Below are 19,086 nucleotides of genomic sequence, written 5' to 3'. Positions count from 1 at the left end.
TCCTCTTGTTTGAATCTCCTGCACTCTCAATGGAAAAAGCTTCTCCACCTCAACTCTATCTATCCCCCTCATAATTTTAAATACCTCTATTACTCAGTTCATCTGCCATTTTGTTGTCCTCCATTGCTACCTCTCCAGCATCATTTTCCAGTGGTCTGGCCTCTCTTTTTCACCTTATGTATCTGAAGAAACTTCTGGTATCCTATTTAATGATATTGGTTAGCTTGCTTCCATCTTTACCTTCTTGATTACTTGTTTAGTTGTCTTCTTTTGGTTTTTAAAAGCTTCCTAAGCATTTAACTTCCCATTAATTTTAGATCTATGATATGCCTTCTCATTGGCTTTTATGTTGGCTTTGACTTCTCTTGATAGCCACAGTTGTGTCATCTTTCCTTTAAAATACTTCTTCCTCTTTGGGATGTATCTGTTCTGTGCCTTCTGGTATGCTTTCAGAAATTCCAGCCATTGCTGCTCTGCTATCATCCCTGCCAGTGTTCTTTCCCGATCACTTCTGGTCAACTACTCTCTCATGCCTTTGTAATTCCCTTTACTCCACCGTAATACTGATATATCTGACTTTAGCTTCTTCTCCTCAAACTTCAGGGTGAATTTGTTCATAGTATGATCAAGTCTCCTGAGGGTTCTTTTACCTTAAGCTCTCTTATCAATTCTGGTTTATTGCACAACATCCAATAGCTGACCCTCTAGTGGGCTCAACCACAAGCTGCTCTAAAAACCCATCTCGTAGGCACTCTAGAAATTACCCCTCCTGGAATCCAGCAACAATTTGATTTTCCCAATCTGCCTTCATATTGAAATCCCACATTACTATTGCAATATTGCCCTATTGACATGCATTTTCTACCTCCCATTGTAATTTGTAGACTACATCCTTACTACTGTTTGGGGGGGGGGGGTCTGTATACAACTCCCATCAAGATCTTTTTACACTTGCAGTTCCTTTGCTCTATCCACAATGATTCTGCATCTATCTAATGATTGGATTTGATTTTTTACCAAAAGAGCAATGCTGCCCCCCTCTACCTTCCTGCCTATCCTTCTAGTACAGTGTGTATCCTTGGACATTAAGCTCCCAGCTATAATCTTCTTTCAGCCATTATGATCCCTACAACATCAAACATGCCAATCTGCAACTGTGCTGCAAGTTCATTCACCTTATGTACTAGGCTCAGAGAAGTCTCAGACTGCGTCACAACATTTTGGAGAGGGAGGGGGAGCAGCCAGATATCTTGGTACATGTTGGTACCAATGACATGGGAAGGAAAAGCAATGAGGTCCTGAAAAGAGAATTTAGAGAGCTAGGTAGAAAGCTGAGAAGCAGGACCTCCAGGGTAGTAATTTCTGGATTGCTGCCTGTGCCACGCGCCAGTGAGGGTAGAAACAGGATGATTTGCCAGATTAATGTGTGGCTGCGAAGCTGGTGCAGGGGCAGGGCTTCAGGTTCGTGGATCATTGGGATCTCTTGTAGGGGAAGTATGACCTGTTCAAAAGTGACGGGTTGCGCTTGAACCCAAAGAGGACCAATATTCTCGCAAACAAGAGGAATTCTGCAGATGCTGGAAATTCAAGCAACACACATCAAAGTTGCTGGTGAACGCAGCAGGCCAGGCAGCATCTCTAGGAAGAGGTACAGTCGACATTTCAGGCCGAGACCCTTCGTCAGGACTAACTGAAGGAAGAGTGAGTAAGGGATTTGAAAGTGGGAGGGGGAGGGGGGGATCCAAAATGATAGGAGAAGACAGGAGGGGGAGGGATGGAGCCAAGAGCTGGACAGGTGATTGGCAAAAGGGATACGAGAGGATCATGGGACAGGAGGTCCGGGAAGAAAGACGGGGGGGGGGGGGGACCCAGAGGATGGGCAAGAGGTATATTCAGAGGGACAGAGGGAGAAAAAGGAGAGTGAGAGAAAGAATGTGTGCATAAAAATAAGTAACAGATGGGGTACGAGGGGGAGGTGAGGCCTAGCGGAAGTTAGAGAAGTCGATGTTCATGCCATCAGGTTGGAGGCTACCCAGACGGAATATAAGGTGTTGTTCCTCCAACCTGAGTGTGGCTTCATCTTTACAGTAGAGGAGGCCGTGGATAGACATGTCAGAATGGGAATGGGATGTGGAATTAAAATGTATGGCCACTGGGAGATCCTGCTTTCTCTGGCGGACAGAGCGTAGACGTTCAGCAAAGCGGTCTCCCAGTCTGCGTCGGGTCTCGCCAATATATAAAAGGCCACATCGGGAGCACCGGACGCAGTATATCACCCCAGTCGACTCACAGGTGAAATGTTGCCTCACCTGGAAGGACTGTTTGGGGCCCTGAATGGTGGTAAGGGAGGAAGTGTAAGGGCATGTGTAGCACTTGCTCCGTTTACACGGATAAGTGCCAGGACGGAGATCAGTGGGGAGGGATGGGGGGGACGAATGGACAAGGGAGTTGTGTAGGGAGCGATCCCTGCGGAATGCAGAGAGAGGAGGGGAGGGAAAGATGTGCTTAGTGCAACTTTCACCTTGCCCTCAAGTTTACCTGGTCCATTTCCAACACCTCCCTCCCCTTTCTAGATCTTTCTGTCTCTGTCTCTGGAGACAGCTTATCCACTGATGTCTACTATAAGCCTACTGATTCTCACAGCTATCTGGACTATTCCTCTTCTCACCCTGTCTCTTGCAAAAACGCCATCCCCTTCTCGCAATTCCTCCATCTCCGCCGCATCTGCTCTCAGGATGAGGCTTTTCATTCTAGGACGAGGGAGATGTCTTCATTTTTTAAAGAAAGGGGCTTCCCTTCCTCCACTATCAACTCTGCTCTTAAACGCATCTCCCCCATTTCACATACATCTGCTCTCACTCCATCCTCCCGCCACCCCACTAGGAATAGGGTTCCCCTGGTCCTCACCTACCACCCCATCAGCCTCCGAGTCCAACATATTATTCTCCGTAAGTTGCACCAACTCCAACGGGATCTCACCACTAAGCACATCTTTCCCTCCCCCCCTCTCTCTGCATTCCGCAGGGATCGCTCCCTACACAACTCCCTTGTCCATTCGTCCCCTCCATCCCTCCCCACTGATCTCCCTCCTGGCACTTATCCGTGTAAGCCGAACAAGTGCTACACATGCCCTTACACTTCCTCCCTTACCACCATTCAGGGCCCCAAACAGGCCTTCCAGGTGAGGCAACACTTCACCTATGAGTCGACTGGGGTGATATACTGCGTCCGGTGCTCCCGATGTGGCCTTTTATATATTGGCGAGACCCGACGCAGACTGGGAGACCGCTTTGCTGAACATCTACGCTCTGTCCGCCAGAGAAAGCAGGATATTCCAGTGGCCACACATTTTAATTCCACATCCCATTCCCATTCTGACATGTCTATCCACGGCCTCCTCTACTGTAAAGATGAAGCCACACTCAGGTTGGAGGAACAACACCTTATATTCTGTCTGGGTAGCCTCCAACCTGATGGCATGAACATCGACTTCTCTAACTTCCGCTAGGCCCCACCTCCCCCTCGTACCCCATCTGTTACTTATTTTTATGCACACATTCTTTCTCTCACTCTCCTTTTTCTCCTTCTGTCCCTCTGAATATACCTCTTGCCCATCCTCTGGGTCCCCCCCTCTCCTTGTCTTTCTTCCTGGGCCTCCTGTCCCATGATCCTCTCATATCCCTTTTGCCAATCACCTGTCCAGCTCTTGGCTCCATCCCTCCCCCTCCTGTCTTCTCCTACCATTTTGGATCTCCCCCTCCCCACCTACTTTCAAATCCCTTACTAGCTCTTCTTTCAGTCAGTCCTGACGAAGGGTCTCGGCCTGAAATGTCGACTGTACCTCTTCCTAGAGATACTGCCTGGCCTGCTGCGTTCACCAGCAACTTTGATGTGTGTTGCCAGTATTCTCGCAGGCAGGTTTGTTAGAGCTGTTGGGGAGGGCTTAAATTAATTTGGCAGAAGTTTGGGAACCTGAGTGAAAGGACTCAGGATAGGACAGATGGTAAAAAAGTAAAGATAGCGTGCAGTCAGACTGTCAGGAAGGGCAGGCAGCTGATGGGACTTAGATGCAGCCAACAGACTGAGTATTAAATCATTAGGGATGCTGAATCAGTAAGGATAGCAAATACAGTACTCAAGGTGCTGTATCTAAATGTACACAGTATAAGAAATAAGGTGGATGATCTTGTTGCACTATTACAGATTGTCAGATATGATGTTGTGGCCATCACTGAATCGTGGCTGAAGGATGGTTGTAGTTGGGAGCTGAATGTCCAAGGTTACACATTATATCGGAGGGACAGGAAGGTAGATAGAGGGGATGGTGTGGCTCTACTGGTAAAGAATGGTATCAAATCAGTGGAAAGATGTGACATAGGATCGGAAGACGTTGAATCCTTGTGGGTTGAGTTAAGAAACTGCAAGGGTAAAAGGACGTTGTTGGCAGTTATATACAGGCCTCCCAACAGTAGCTGGGATGTGGACCACAGGTTACAACAGGAAATAGAAAAGATGAGTCAGAAGGGCAATGTTATGGTAGTCATGGGAGATTTCAACATGCTGTCACGTACCCCGTGACGGGTTAAAGAACCAGCAGAGATGGAAAACACTTTGGAGTCCAGTATTGCTGTTAACTAATGATATATATTAGTAACTATGCAATACAGTTATATAAATGCAAATAAATCAAACAGGTTAGCAATGATTATATATAAGTAAGTATAGAAATATATGAAAACCAAGCTTCTTCGAGTGTAGGGGTAAATAGATACAGTCTTACGATGATGAGTAAAGTTCAGTTCAGTTTGAGGTATTGAGCTGAGTAGTGATGGAGAGAGAGAGAGAGAGGAGAGATTTGAGTCTTCAGGTGAGCTGACGCCCTCGATCTTCCCACTGTCCTCCGAAATCCTTTAGAGGTCACCGACTGTGACCACAACAAAGGGGACCGTTTTTCTGTGGTGGAATTATCAACCCAGGCGAGGGTTGGATACCCGGGGCATGCCCTTTTCTCACCGTTACCATCGGGTAGGAGGTACAGAAGCCTGAAGGCACACACTCAGTGATTCAGGAACAGCTTCTTCCCCTCTGCCATCTGATTCCTAAATGGTCTTTGAAGCTTTGGACACTACCTCACTGTTTTAATATACATTATTTCTGTTTCTGCACACTTTAAAATAATCTATTTCATATATGTAATTAATTTACTTGTTTATTTATTATTATGTTTTATTTTATTTATTATTATTTTCTTCTCTCTCTGCTAGTTTATATATTGCATTGAACTGCTGCTAAATTAAAAAATTTCACGTCACATGACAGTGATAATAAACCTGATTCTGATTCTGAACTTCTGTTGTCAATGCACCTTATTACTTGTTTATTTATTTGTGGTAATGTTACTTTCTGTTATGTGTGTGAATTATATGTATTATGTTGTTCCACCTTGATCCAGAGGAACATTGTTTCGTTTGATGGTATACATGTGTAAGGTTGTATGTGAGTTATATTTACTGTGTTGTTGTACCTTGGTCCAGAGGAACGATGTTTCGTTTGGTGTTATACATGTGTACGGTTGGATGAAAGTAAACGGAACCTGAACTTGAACATGAGAATTTTTGGCGAAATCTCAGTTTTCAAAGATGATGTCAAACAGTTTCTCCAATACACAGCAAAAGAAACATGGTGAAAAATCCTGAGTTTTGCCTGACTACTGGTATCCCGTGAAGTTCACACAGTACATGAGCGACTTTCTTCCTTCCTTCTTGTGATTTTCTCGATCTTGTGTTGATTTCCCTTTAGGAATTATATGTAATCGCATAAATGAGAGTGTATAAATCCCACAGAGAAAACAACGTGTTACCTGACCAGGTGTCCCTCAACCTTACGGGAGACTAGTGCATAAATTGCATGGGCCCCAGCAGAGATATTTAAATCACCTCCTTCTGGTGCTCCTCCCCCGTTCTTCCATGGTCTTCTACTCTCTCCTACCAGATTCCCCCTTCTCCAGCCCTTTATTTCTCTCACCTATCAACTTCCCGGCTGTTTACTTCAGCATCCCCTCTCCCTGTTTCACCCATCACCTACTACCTTGTCCTTCTTCCTCCCCTACCCCCACCTTCTTGCTCGAACTTCTCATCCTTCTCTCCAGTCCTGCTGAAGGGTCTCAGCTCGAACCATCAACTGTACTCTGTTCCATTGATGCTGCCTGTCCTGCTGAGATCCCCCAGCATTTTGTGTGTGTTCTTAGCAATCTACGTGATTGTTTTAAACAATCATAGACAGCGATGAACAAGACCCTGAAGACTCACTCTCAAAGTTCTCGGAACCTCTTGTTCCCCTCTGCCATTAGAGTTCCGAATGGTCAATGAACAGACCGATACACACTGCCTCACTATTTTTACTCTCTTTTGAGCCACTTATGAAATTCAATTTCAAATATATATTTCTTATTGTAATTTATAGTATTTTATTTACAGCATAGCCACAAAACTAAAAAAATCACTACATATGTCAATCATATTAAACCTGATTCTAATTCTGATCTTTTTAGAGCATACATGTTCGTATGTTTATATTTTTTTACAACACAGGAGAGCATTCAGTCCATCAAGTTAATGTTGCCTCTTTGAGCATCCCCACTAATACCCCGTGCTTTCCTCTGACCTACTCTCACCTGCAGCCGCATCAATTCATCATCTTGCTATCTTTCCCTAAGAATTATTTATTTATATTTCTTGTCGTAACTTCCAGTAATATTTTATGTATTGCTTTGTAATTCTGGTGCGAAACAAATTTCGCACCATCTGCCAGTGACAATAAGCCTGATTCTGATGCGTTCGCTGATCCCTCACTTCGAGACGTAGAGCACAACAGCACAGGAGACCCTTCGGCTCATCCACCACATACTAGCATACCTCAGAAGGAATTTACAGCAGCCAGTTAAACAGTCTGCACATCCTTGGAATTTGAGAGGAAACCGTGGCATGTGGGGAAAGCTGTGAGGGAACAAGCAATCTCCACACACACAGCAGTCAGGGTCGAGACTGAAACCATGCAAACTCTATACAGAGAGCAGCCAGGGTCAGGAGTGAAGCCGTGCCTCTAGAGCCGTATTACTACCCGGTATACTAGGTGTGTCTCCTGTTGCTGGTGTTGAGGAGATGCCAGCCCATTGTTGACACTGCTCACTGTCAGAGTAAACTTTACTCTTTAGTTTTTTTCATTTTCTCCTCTTTCCTCAAACTCAGACTCTCTGTGTCTAAACCAGGCTCACTTTGTCCTGTGTGCGTGTTAGTCCAGGCACCTCATGCCTTTGAAGATAAACATCCGCTTTATCTGTCACGTGCACCATAAAACAAAGTGTTAAATGTATCGTTTGCTTCAATGACCAGCACAGTCCAAGGATGAGCAGGGGGCAGCCGGCAACTGTGCAGTGCACACGTTCCTAAGCCTAACCCCTGTGTGGCACCTAGAGAAAGCCATGTGCTCGTGGGGAGAAAGTATAAGCTCCTTTCTGATAGTGGCTGTAACTGAGCCCTGAGCTGTTTGCTTGCTCCGTGAAGTGTGTGCTATCTACTACGTTACTCTGCCCTAGTTACAACATTAAATTGTTTGAATGCAGGAAGATGTATTCATGGTCAAAGCCATTGACTTGGGGACATTAAAGAAACTCCGAATTCGGCACGATAACTCAGGGGGATATGCAGCCTGGTTCCTGGACCGGGTGGAGATCGTCGATGAGAAGGATGACACCAGGTGAGTTCTGAGGCTCGTAAAAAGAGAGAAATTAAAGATCTCATGCAAACTATTTTGCAGATTAAACAATTTCCTATCTTCCTTTCAACAAGTAAATAAATTATTTACAGAGCAAAATTATATCTACTTCCTGCTTTCTTTTAAAGACTAACATGAAGAAATCTTTTTATTTATTTATTGAGATACAGCATGGAACAGACCTTCCTGTTCCTTTCAGCCATACTGTCCAGCAGCCCCTATCCCAATCAAGGGAGAGTTTACAGTGATCAGTGAACCTATGTCTGTGTATCGTGGGAGAAAACTGGAACACCCGGAGGAAACCCACACATTCCACAGGGAGGACAAGGACACTCCTTACAATGGATGCTGGGACTGAACTCTGAAATCCAACACCCCGAGCTCTAATCCCATTGCACTAACCGTTACATGACCGTTTGGAAATGATTACAGGGAACGTGACAAGATGAAGTTGTTCTTTTATAGAAAGAAAGCTGTGAATAACTCAGGAGTGGAGATAGAATCAGAGTGAACTGGTGAAAGGGGCAGATGCAGTTCAACCCAGAAAAGTGTGAAGTGGAAGGTTGAACACCTTGGAGACCGTGTTGGGGATCTGGAGTAGTGGCTGGATGACCTTCAGCTTGTACAGGAGAGTGAGGGAATAGTCGGTCAAAGTTACAGAGTAGTAGTCACTCTGAAGTTGCAGGAGACAAGTAGCTGGGTGACTACGAGGAGAAATGGAAATATGAATAGGCAGTTAGCACAGAGCACCCCGGTGGCCATTCCCCTCAATAATAAGTACACAACTTTGGATTCTGTTGTGGGGGATGACCTCCCAGGGGAATGGCACAGAGACCAGGTTACATGGGTCCATGGTGCAGAAGGGAAAGAGGGAGAAGAGGGGAGCGGTAGTGATAGGGGACTCAATAGTCAGAGAAACAGACAGAAAATTCTGTGGGCATGAACGGGCCACCCGGATGGCATGTTGCCTCCCAGGTGACAGGGTTAGGGACATCTCAGGCTGCATTCATAGCACTTTGTAGAGGGAGGGAGAGAGCCAGATGTCTTGGTACATATTGGTACCAATGACATAGGAAGGAAAAGCAATGAGGCCCTGAAAAGAGAATTTAGAGGGCTAGGGAGAATGCTAGTAATTTCTGGATTGCTGTCTGTGCCATGCGCCAGTGAGGGTAGAAACAGGATGATTTGGCAGGTAAATGCGTGGCTGAGAAGCTGGTGTGGGGACAGGGCTTCAGGGTTTTGGATCATTGGGATCTCTGCTGGGGGAGGTATGACCTGTTTAAAAGTGACAGGACCTGAGGGGGACCAATATTATTGCGGGCAGGTTTGTTAGAGCTGTTAGGGAGGGTTTAAACTAATTTGGTAGGGGGGTGGGAACCAGAGTAAAGGGACTCAGGATAGGATAGATGGTTAAAAAGCAAAGATAGCGTGCAGTCAGACTGTCTGGAAGGGCAGGCAGATTATAGGACATAATTGCAGCCAGCAGGGTGAGTATCAGTGCACTAGGGATGCAGAATCAGAAAGGATTGCAAATATGGTACTCAAGCTGTTGTATCTAAATGTGCATAGTATAAGAAATAAGGTGGGTGATCTTGTTACAATATTACTGATTGTCAGGTATGATGTTGTGGCCATCACTGAATCATGGCTAAAGAATGGTTGTAGTTGGGAGCTGAATGTCCAAGGTTACACGTTATATCTGAGGGACAGGAAGGTAGGCAGAGGGGTTGGTGTGGCTCTACTGGTAAAGAATGGCATCAAATCAGTAGAAAGAGGTGATTTAGGATCGGAAGATGTTGAATCCTTGCGGGTTGAGTTAAGAAACTGCAAGGGTAAAAGGACGTTATTGGCAGTTATATACAGGCCTCCCAACAGTGCCTGAGATGTGGACCACAGGTTACAACAGGAAATAGAAAAGGCGAGTCAAAAGGGCAATGTTATGATAGTCACGGGAGATTTTAGCATGCTGGTCGATTGGGAAAATCAGGTTGGTAATGGATCTCAAGAGAGTGAGTTTGTTGAATACCTACAAGATGGCTTTTTAGAGCAGTTTATCATTGAGCCTACTAGGGAATCAGCTATACTGGATCGGATGTTATGTAATGAACCAGAGACAATTAGGAGACAGTGATCACAATATGATTGAGTTCAACTTGAAATGTGACAGGGAGAAAGTAAAGTCTGACATAGCAGTATTTCAGTGGAGTGAAGAGAATTGCAGTGGTACGAGAGAGGAATCGGCTAAAGTAAATTGGAAGGAGGTGCTGGCAGGGATGTCAGCAGAGCAGCAATGGCGTGAGTTTCTGGGAAAAATGAGAAAGGAGCAGGACAGATGTATTCCAAAAACAAGGAAGTGCTTAAATGGTAAAATAGCACAACCGTGGCTGACAAGGGAAGTCAAGGCTATTGTAAAAGCAAAAGAAAGGGCATACAACAAAGCAAAAATAGTAGGAAGATAGAGGATTGGGAAGTTTTTAAAAACCTATAGAGAACAACTAAAAAAACCATTAGGAGGAAAAAGATGAAATATGAAAGCAAGCTAGCAAACAATATCAAGATGGATAGAAAAAGTTTTTTCAAGAACGTAAAAAAATTAAAAGAGATGAGAGTGGATATAGGACCGCTACAAAATGAGGCTGGAGAAATAATAACGGGGGATAAGGAGATGGCAGATGAACTAAATGAGTATTTTGCATTATTCTTCACTGTGGAAGACACTAGTAGTGTGCCTGATGTTAAACAGTGTGAAGGAAGAGAAGTGGGTGCAGTTACTATTACAAGGGAGAAGGTGCTCAAAAAGCTGAAAGACCTAAAAGTACGTAAGTCACCCAGACCAGATGAACTGCACCCTAGGGTTCTGAAAGAGCTAATGGTAGAGATTGTGGAGGCACTAGTAATGATCTTTCAAGTATTATTGGACTCTAGCATGGTTCCATAGACTGGAAAATTGCAAATATTTGCTGCAGTCTTTAAGAAAGGAGGGAAGCAGCAGAAAGGGAATTAGAGACCAGTTAGCCTGACCTCAGGCGTTGGGAAGATATTGGTTCAATTGTTAAGGATGAAGTTATAGAGTACTTGTGACACAAGACTAGACAGGACAAAGTCAGTGTGGTTTATTTAAAGAAAAATCTTGCCTGATGAACCTGTTGGAATTCTTTGAGGAGATTACAAGTAGGATAGATAAAGGGGAAGTAGTGGATGTTGTATATTTGGACTTGCAGAAGGCCTTTGACAAGGTGCCACACGTGAGGCTGCTTACCATGTTAAGAGCCCATGATATTACAGAAAAGTTACTAACATGGTTGGAGCATTACCACTTCTTTTTATGCTGTATATAAATGATTTAGATGATGGAATAGATGGCTTTGTTACCAAGTTTGCAGATGATATGAAGATTGACGGAGGGGCAGGTAGTGTTGAGGAAACAGGTAGGCTGCAGAAGGACAGACAGATTAGGAGAATGGGCAAGAAAATGGCAAATGAAATACAATGTTGGAAAATGCATGGTTGTGCTCTTTGGTAGAAGAAATAAATGTGCAGACTATTTTCTAAACGGGGAGAAAATCCAAAAATCTAAGATGCAAAGGGGCTTGGGAGTCCTTGTGCAGAACAGCATAAAGATTAACTTGCAGGTGGAGTTGATGGTGAGGAAGACAAATGCCATGTTAGCATTCATTTCAAGAGGTCTAGAATACAAGAGCAGGGATGTGATGCTGAGGCTTTATAAGGCACTGGTGAGGCCTCACCTTGAGTATTATGAACAGTTTTGGGCCCTTCATCTTAGAAAAGATGTGCTGGCATTGGAGAGGGTTCAGAGGAGGTTCACAAGGATGATTTCAGGAATGAAAGGGATGTTTGATGAGGAATATTTGATGGCTCTGGGCCTGTATTCACTGGAATTGTAATAGATGAGGGGGATCTCATTGAAACATTTCGAACGTTGAAAGGCCTAAACAGAGTAGATGTGGAAAGGATGTTTCCCATGGTGGGAGAGTCTAGGACAAGAGGACACAGCCTCAGGATAGAGGGGTGTCCATGTAAAATAGTGATGTGGAGAAATTTCTTCAGCCAGAAGGTTATAAACTTGTGGAAGTTATTATCACTGACAGCTGCGGAGGCCAGGTCGTTGGGTGTATTTAAGGCAGAGATTGATAGGTTCTTGATTGGACACGGCATCAAAAGTTACGGGGAGAATGCCGGAGAGTGGGGCTGAGGAGGGGAGAAAAGGATCAGCCATGATTGAATGTTGGAGCAGACTCGATGGGAAAATGGCCTGATTCTCCTCAATTGTCTTATGGTCTGTATGAGATTTGAAGGCAGAGTTACTGTTAACAGTGAGATTCTGTGGAGGAACAGAGAGACCTTGGAGTTTATCAACTTGTGTGGTAATGTTGAGGGATCTATGAACATGGATCCCAAAGTCTCTCTACTCCTTCACAGAATCATACAGTTAACCATGTAATCGGCCTTAGAATTTGACCTTCCACTTCACACTTCTCTGGATTGAGGTCTGTCTGCCTCCTCTCAGCCCAGCTCTGCATCCTTTCAATGACCCATGGTAACCTACGACAACGTTCTGCACTAACCACAACTCCACGAACCCTCTGTACCGATTAGGGAATTAGTCAAGCTTTGGAGATCCTTTATTTGTAAAAAATACTATTATTGCACTTTCTGACAGCTTAAGGGGTAGCATGCAGTAATACGGACAATCTTTCTGATGGATTCATCCACTTGAAGCTGTAGTGGAGATGAAAAGCCACCATCGTGGGGATGTAGGCCCAGAGAACTTGTTCTATCATCAGTATATGGGTTTCTCTTCCTCATTACCAGGTACTTCTTCCCGTGTGAGCGATGGTTAGCTGTTGACGAGGATGACGGCCAGATAGCCAGGGAACTGGTTCCTGTCGACGAGGCGTTCCTGAATAACGATATGGACACAGACAGACAGGCTCAGGCAACACTAGGCTTGGAACAAAAAGGTGACAGATGTTATTGAAAGAACCATATCCGTACCTAGGCAGGTCATAGGTGAACTTTTGAATTCAAACAGCATACATTCTCGACATCTGTCTCCGCCTTCATCCATCACCCACCCATCTCCTGTAACCCAGCACTACCACCACATCTTCACACCTCCTCAGTCCTCAATCACTGCCCCCCACCACCGCCCCATCCATCTAGAGGGACATCCATTGTTAACCAAGATGAGGTGATGAATCTGTGGAATTCATTGCCAGCAGCAGCTGGGGAGGCCAAGTCTTTACGTATATTTTAATGCAGATGTTAGGTTCTTAATTAGTCAGGGCATCAAAGGTTACAGGGAGAAGGCAGGAGAATGGGGTTGAGGGAAGATAAATCAGTCATGATGGAACAGTGGAGCAGATTTGACGCGCTGAATCATAATAATAATAGTAATAATAATAATTTTTTATTGATCCCGAGTAAGAATTTTTTCATTACAGCAGCAACGTTTAGAAATACACTTAGCAACAATAATAAATAATAATCATAAATATAATAATTATAATTATAATACTATTAGCTACTAATGAAGTACAGAATAATAACATACAATAATTTACCAATATGCAATAACAATGTATGAAATAATAAAACAGAGACCATTGTACTGTGATGCATGTTCTCCTGTCACACACAGATGAACAAATGAGAGAAAATCTGCAGAATCCCTTGCTCACTCTTCCTTCAGTTAGTCCTGACGAAGGGTCTCGGCCTGAAACGTCGACTGCACCTCTTCCTACAGATGCTGCCTGGCCTGCTGCGTTCACCAGCAACTTTGATCCTCACCTACCACCCCACCAGCCTCCGGGTCCAACATATTATTCTCCGTAACTTCCGCCACCTCCAACGGGATCCCACCACTAAGCACATCTTTCCCTCCGCCCCTCTCTCTGCATTCCGCAGGGATCGCTCCCTACGCGACTCCCTTGTCCATTTGTCCCCCCCATCCCTCCCCACTGATCTCCCTCCCGGCACTTATCCGTGTAAGCGGAACAAGTGCTACACATGCCCTTACACTTCCTCCCTTACCACCATTCAGGGCCCCAGACAGTCCTTCCAGGTGAGGCAACACTTCACTTGTGAGTCGACTGGGGTGATATACTGCGTCCGGTGCTCCCGATGTGGCCTTTTATATATTGGCGAGACCCGACGCAGACTGGGAGACCGCTTTGCTGAACATCTACGCTCTGTCCGCCAGAGAAAGCAGGATCTCCCAGTGGCCACACATTTTAATTCCACATCCCATTCCCATTCTGACATGTCTATCCACGGCCTCCTCTACTGTAAAGATGAAGCCACACTCAGGTTGGAGGAACAACACCTTATATTCCGTCTGGGTAGCCTCCAACCTGATGACATGAACATCGACTTCTCTAACTTCTGCTAAGGCCCCACCTCCCCCTTGTACCCCATCTGTTACTTATTTTTATGCACACATTCTTTCTCTCACTCTCCTTTTTCTCCCTCTGTCCCTCTGAATATACCCCTTGCCCATCCTCTGGGTCCCCCCCCCCACTGCCCTCATTGTCTTTCTTCCCGGACCTCCTGTCCCATGATCCTCTCATATCCCTTTTGCCAATCACCTGTCCAGCTCTTGGCTCCATCCCTCCCCCTCCTGTCTTCTCCTATCATTTTGGATCTCCTCCTCCCCCTCCAACTTTCAAATCCCTTACTCACTCTTCCTTCAGTTAGTCCTGACGAAGGGTCTTGGCCCGAAACGTCGACTGTACCTCTTCCTAGAGATGCTGCCTGGCCTGCTGCGTTCACCAGCAGCTTTGATGTGTGTTGCTTGAAAATCTGCAGAAGTTGGAAATCCAGAGCAATGCCGGAGGAACTCAGCAGGTCAGGCAGCATTTAGGAAAAGAGTACAGTTGACGTCTCGGGCTGAACTCTTCAGCAGGACTGGAGAAAAAAAGCTGAAAAGTAGATTTAAAGTGCTACACCTGTCCTTACACCTGCTCCCTCACTACTATTCAGGGCCCTAGACAGTTCTTCCAGGTGAGGCAACACTTCATGTTGGGGTCATATACTGTGTTCGGAGCTCCTGGTGTGGCCTCCTGTATATTGATGAGACCCGACATAGAATGGGAGACCGTTTTGCTGAGCACCTACACTCTGTCTGCCAGAGAAAGCAGGATCTCCTAGCGGCCACACATTTTAATTCCACTCCCCATTTCCATTCTGATACGTCCATCCATGGCCTCCTCCACTGTTGTGATGAGGCCACACTTAGGTTGAAGGAACAGCACCTTATATTCCCTTTGGGTATCTTCCGTCCTGACGGGATGAACATCGATTTCTCAAACTTCCGGTAGTGCTCCCCACCACCCATCACTATTTCCCATCCCCGTTACCCTCTCTCACCTTATCTCCTTGCCTGTCCATCGCCTCCCTCTGGTGCATCTCGCCCCTTTTCTTTCTTCCATGGCCTTCTGTCTTTCACCAATCGACTTCCCAGCTCTTTGTTTCATCCCTTCCTTCCAGGTTACACCTATCACCTTGTGTTTCTCTCTCTCCTCCCCCACCTTTCAAATTACTCCTCAGCTTTTTGTTCTCCAGTCCTGCCGAAGAGTTTTGGCCCGAAACGTCAACTGTGCTCTTTTCCATAGATGCTGCCTGGCCTGCTGAGTTCCTCCAGCATTTTGTGTGTGTTGTACAGAGATGAACTGTTATATATGTATATTGCATTTGGTAGGAAAGATTTCTGTAATGATCCTTGTGACTGGGGACCTGAATGAGTCTGTTCAGAACCGTGCTCTGCTGCTTATTCAGTAGGTCATGGAGAGGATGTGACTGATTGTCCATAGTGGATAACAGTTTGTTGAAAAGAGCTGGGATTGCAGCCAAGGCAGATCCAAACTTTTTGATGAGTTCATTTAGTCTTTTTGCATCACCAGCACCAATGCTGCTCCCCCAACATAAAGCAGCAAAGAAGACAGCACTCGCTACTACAGACCGGTAAAAGATCTTCAACAACCTGCTGCACACATTGAAGGATCTCAGCTTCTTTAGAAAATAGAGTCTGCTCATCCCCTTCTTGTAAGCAGCCTTGGTGTTGGTTTTCCAGTCAAGTCTGTTGTCGAGGTGAACCCCCAAGTATTTGTACTCCTCCACCATTGCAACTTCTTCTCCCAGAATGTATACAGGACTTATCACAGTCCTCTTCCTCCTAAGATCAATCACCATCTCCCTGGTTTTGGCCACATTCAGGAGCAGGTGATTCCTCCATCACTATTCCACAATCCTGTCCACCAGTCCTCTGTGCTCCAACTCCTGCCCATCTCTGATGCACCAACTACGGCAGAGTCATCAGAGAACTTCTGCAAGTGTCCAGACTCAGAGTTGTACTGAAAGTCTGAGGTGTACAGTGTGAACAGAAACGGAGACAGGACAGCCCCTGTGATGCTCCAGTGCCACACACCACCATCTCAGACGGAGAACTACCCAGCCATACGAACTGGGGTCTATCTGTCAGCTTGTCAGTAATCCAGGAGATAGTGGATTTGTCTATGCCCATCCTTTGCAGCTTCTTGAGGTACTAGAGAAATCAAAAATGTGATTCTCACAGTGCCACCAGCACCATCCAGGTGGGAGTGAGCTCATTGCAACAGGTAGATGATGGCATCATCCACTCCCACATGAGGTTGGTAGGCAAACTGTAGAGGGTCCAATGAAGATCTCACCTGTGGTCCAAGGTAAGTCAGGACCAGCCCCTCAAACACTTCCATCACATGAGATGTGAGGGCAATCGGTCTGTAGTCATCAAGTTCAGATGGAGTCACCTGCTTGGGTACAGGAACTGAGTAGGAAGTCTTCCACAGCACTGGTATCTTTTCCTGGCTCAGACTCAGATTGTAAAGGTGCTACAAAATACCAGGCAGCTGACTCGCACAGGCCTTCAGTATGCTGGGCTGATACTGTCCAGTCCAGCAGCCTTGCCTTGATGTGATCTCTCCAGCTGTCCCTTAACCCAACCTGCTGTCACAGTCAGGCGGGGGAGGGCAGTCATCCCCATGGGGGCAGGAGGCTCCAACGCTGGGGGGTTTGGAACAATAGAATAGCCTAAATCTATCCCACTGTCTTATGGTCTTAAGGTAATCAACTTGTCTGTCATCTTCAACCCTCCTTAGTTACCTCCAGCCCCTGTCCCCTCCCAACCCCTCACCTCTTACACTGACCATCTCCCTCCCTCCACAAAGCTCTTGACTCACCTCTGCTGTCCCTACAGTCCCCAGCAGCTTGTTCTCCCAGTGGCCATCCCTTTTAATTCCTCTTCCCATTCCCATTCTGACATGTCAGTCCATGGCCTCCTCTACTGTCGTGATGAGGCCTCACTCACAGACATCCCACCCTGCAAAAACTCATTTCGGGGAGGTAGCACCACCACCCCCGTCCCCTGCAATTCCGTATTACCCCCCTCCACCGTCGACCTCCAAGGGTGTATTATACAGAACATTTGATTATGAAAGAACACAACAATTTATTTGATCACATATTGAAACTACTTACACACATATATAATTCCTTGCTATTTTGTAGACAGTCTCAATGCTAATAGCTAAATGTTAATGCAAATAGCTTTTCTATTTCTTTTGCAAACTTTCCTTGTACTGTGATAGAAACATAGAAACATAGAAAATAGGTGCAGGAGTAGGCCATTCGGCCCTTTGAGCCTGCACCACCATTTATTATGATCATGGCTGATCATCCAACTCAGAACCCCGCCCCAGCCTTCCCTGCATACCCCCTGATCCCTGTAGCCACAAGGGCCATATCTAACTCCCTCTTAAATATAGCCAATGAACTGGCCTCAACTGTTTCCTGTGGCAGAGAATTCCACAGATTCACCACTCTCTGTGTGAAGAAGTTTTTCCTAATCTCGGTCCTAAAAGGCTTCCCCTCTGTCCTCAAACTGTGGCCCCTCGTTCTGGACTTCCCCAACATCGGGAACAATCTTCCTGCATCTAGCCTGTCCAATCCCTTTAGGATCTTATACGTTTCAATCAGATCCCCCCTCAATCTTCTAAATTCCAACGAGTACAAGCCCAGTTCATCCAGTCTTTCTTCATATGAAAGTCCTGCCATCCCAGGAATCAATCTGGTGAACCTTCTTTGTACTCCCTCTATGGCAAGGATGTCTTTCCTCAGATTAGGGGACCAAAACTGCACACAATACTGGTCTCACCAAGGCCTTGTACAACTGCAGTAGTACCTCCCTGCTCCTGTACTCGAATCCTCTGGCTTTCAATGCCAGCATACCATTCGCCTTTTTCACCGCCTGCTGTACCTGCATGCCCACTTTCAATGACTGGTGTATAATGACACCCAGGTCTCGTTGCACCTCCCCTTTTCCTACTCGGCCACCATTCAGATAATAATCTGTTTTCCTATTTTTGCCACCAAAGTGGATAACTTCACATTTATCCACATTAAATTGCATCTGCCATGAATTTGCCCACTCACCCAACCTATCCAAGTCACTCTGCATCCTCTTAGCATCCTCCTCACAGCTAACACTGCCGCCCAGCTTCGTGTCATCCGCAAACTTGGAGATGCTGCATTTAATTCCCTCATCCAAGTCATTAATATATATTGTAAACAACTGGGGTCCCAGCACTGAGCCTTGCGGTACCCCACTAGTCACCGCCTGCCATTCTGAAAAGGTCCCGTTTATTCCCACTCTTTGCTTCCTGTCTGCTAACCAATTCTCCATCCACATCAATACCTTACCCCCAATACCGTGTGCTTTAAGTTTGCACACTAATCTCCTGTGTGGGACCTTGTCAAAAGCCTTTTGAAAATCCAAATATACCACATCCACTGGTTCTCCCCTATCCACTCTACTAGTTACATCCTCAAAAAATTCTATGAGATTCGTCAGACATGATTTTCCTTTCACAAATCCATGCTGACTTTGTCCGATGATTTCACCACTTTCCAAATGCGCTGTTATCACATCTTTGATAACTGACTCCAGCAGTCTCCCCACCGCCGACGTTAGGCTAACCGGTCTATAATTCCCCAGTTTCTCTCTCCCTCCTTTTTTAAAAAGTGGGGTTACATTAGCCACCCTCCAATCCTCAGGAACTAGTCCAGAATCTAACGAGTTTTGAAAAATTATCACTAATGCATCCACTATTTCTTGGGCTACTTCCTTAAGCACTCTAGGATGCAGACCATCTGGCCCTGGGGATTTATCTGCCTTCAATCCCTTCAATTTACCTAACACCACTTCCCTACTAACATGTATTTCGCTCAGTTCCTCCATCTCACTGGACCCTCTGTCCC

At 45.6% G+C, this 19,086-nt stretch overlaps 1 protein-coding gene across 1 annotated transcript in view; it reads left to right on the top strand.

Annotated features, from left to right (window-relative positions):
* The window catches only part of LOC140194870 (lipoxygenase homology domain-containing protein 1-like), a 351,891-nt gene that overhangs the window by 230,592 nt on the left and 102,213 nt on the right, over positions 1-19,086 (top strand). The window contains exons 27-28 of the mRNA XM_072252157.1: positions 7,622-7,755; positions 12,607-12,755. Of these exons, the coding sequence (XP_072108258.1) occupies positions 7,622-7,755; positions 12,607-12,755 (283 nt within the window). The remainder of the gene's footprint in view (positions 1-7,621; positions 7,756-12,606; positions 12,756-19,086) is intronic.

The sequence above is a fragment of the Mobula birostris genome, chromosome 3 (genome assembly GCF_030028105.1).
Source record: "Mobula birostris isolate sMobBir1 chromosome 3, sMobBir1.hap1, whole genome shotgun sequence".
Classification (NCBI taxonomy): Eukaryota; Metazoa; Chordata; class Chondrichthyes; order Myliobatiformes; family Myliobatidae; genus Mobula; species Mobula birostris.
The sequence above is the reverse complement of the archived record's forward strand: the minus strand, read 5'-3'. Positions and strand labels throughout refer to the sequence as shown.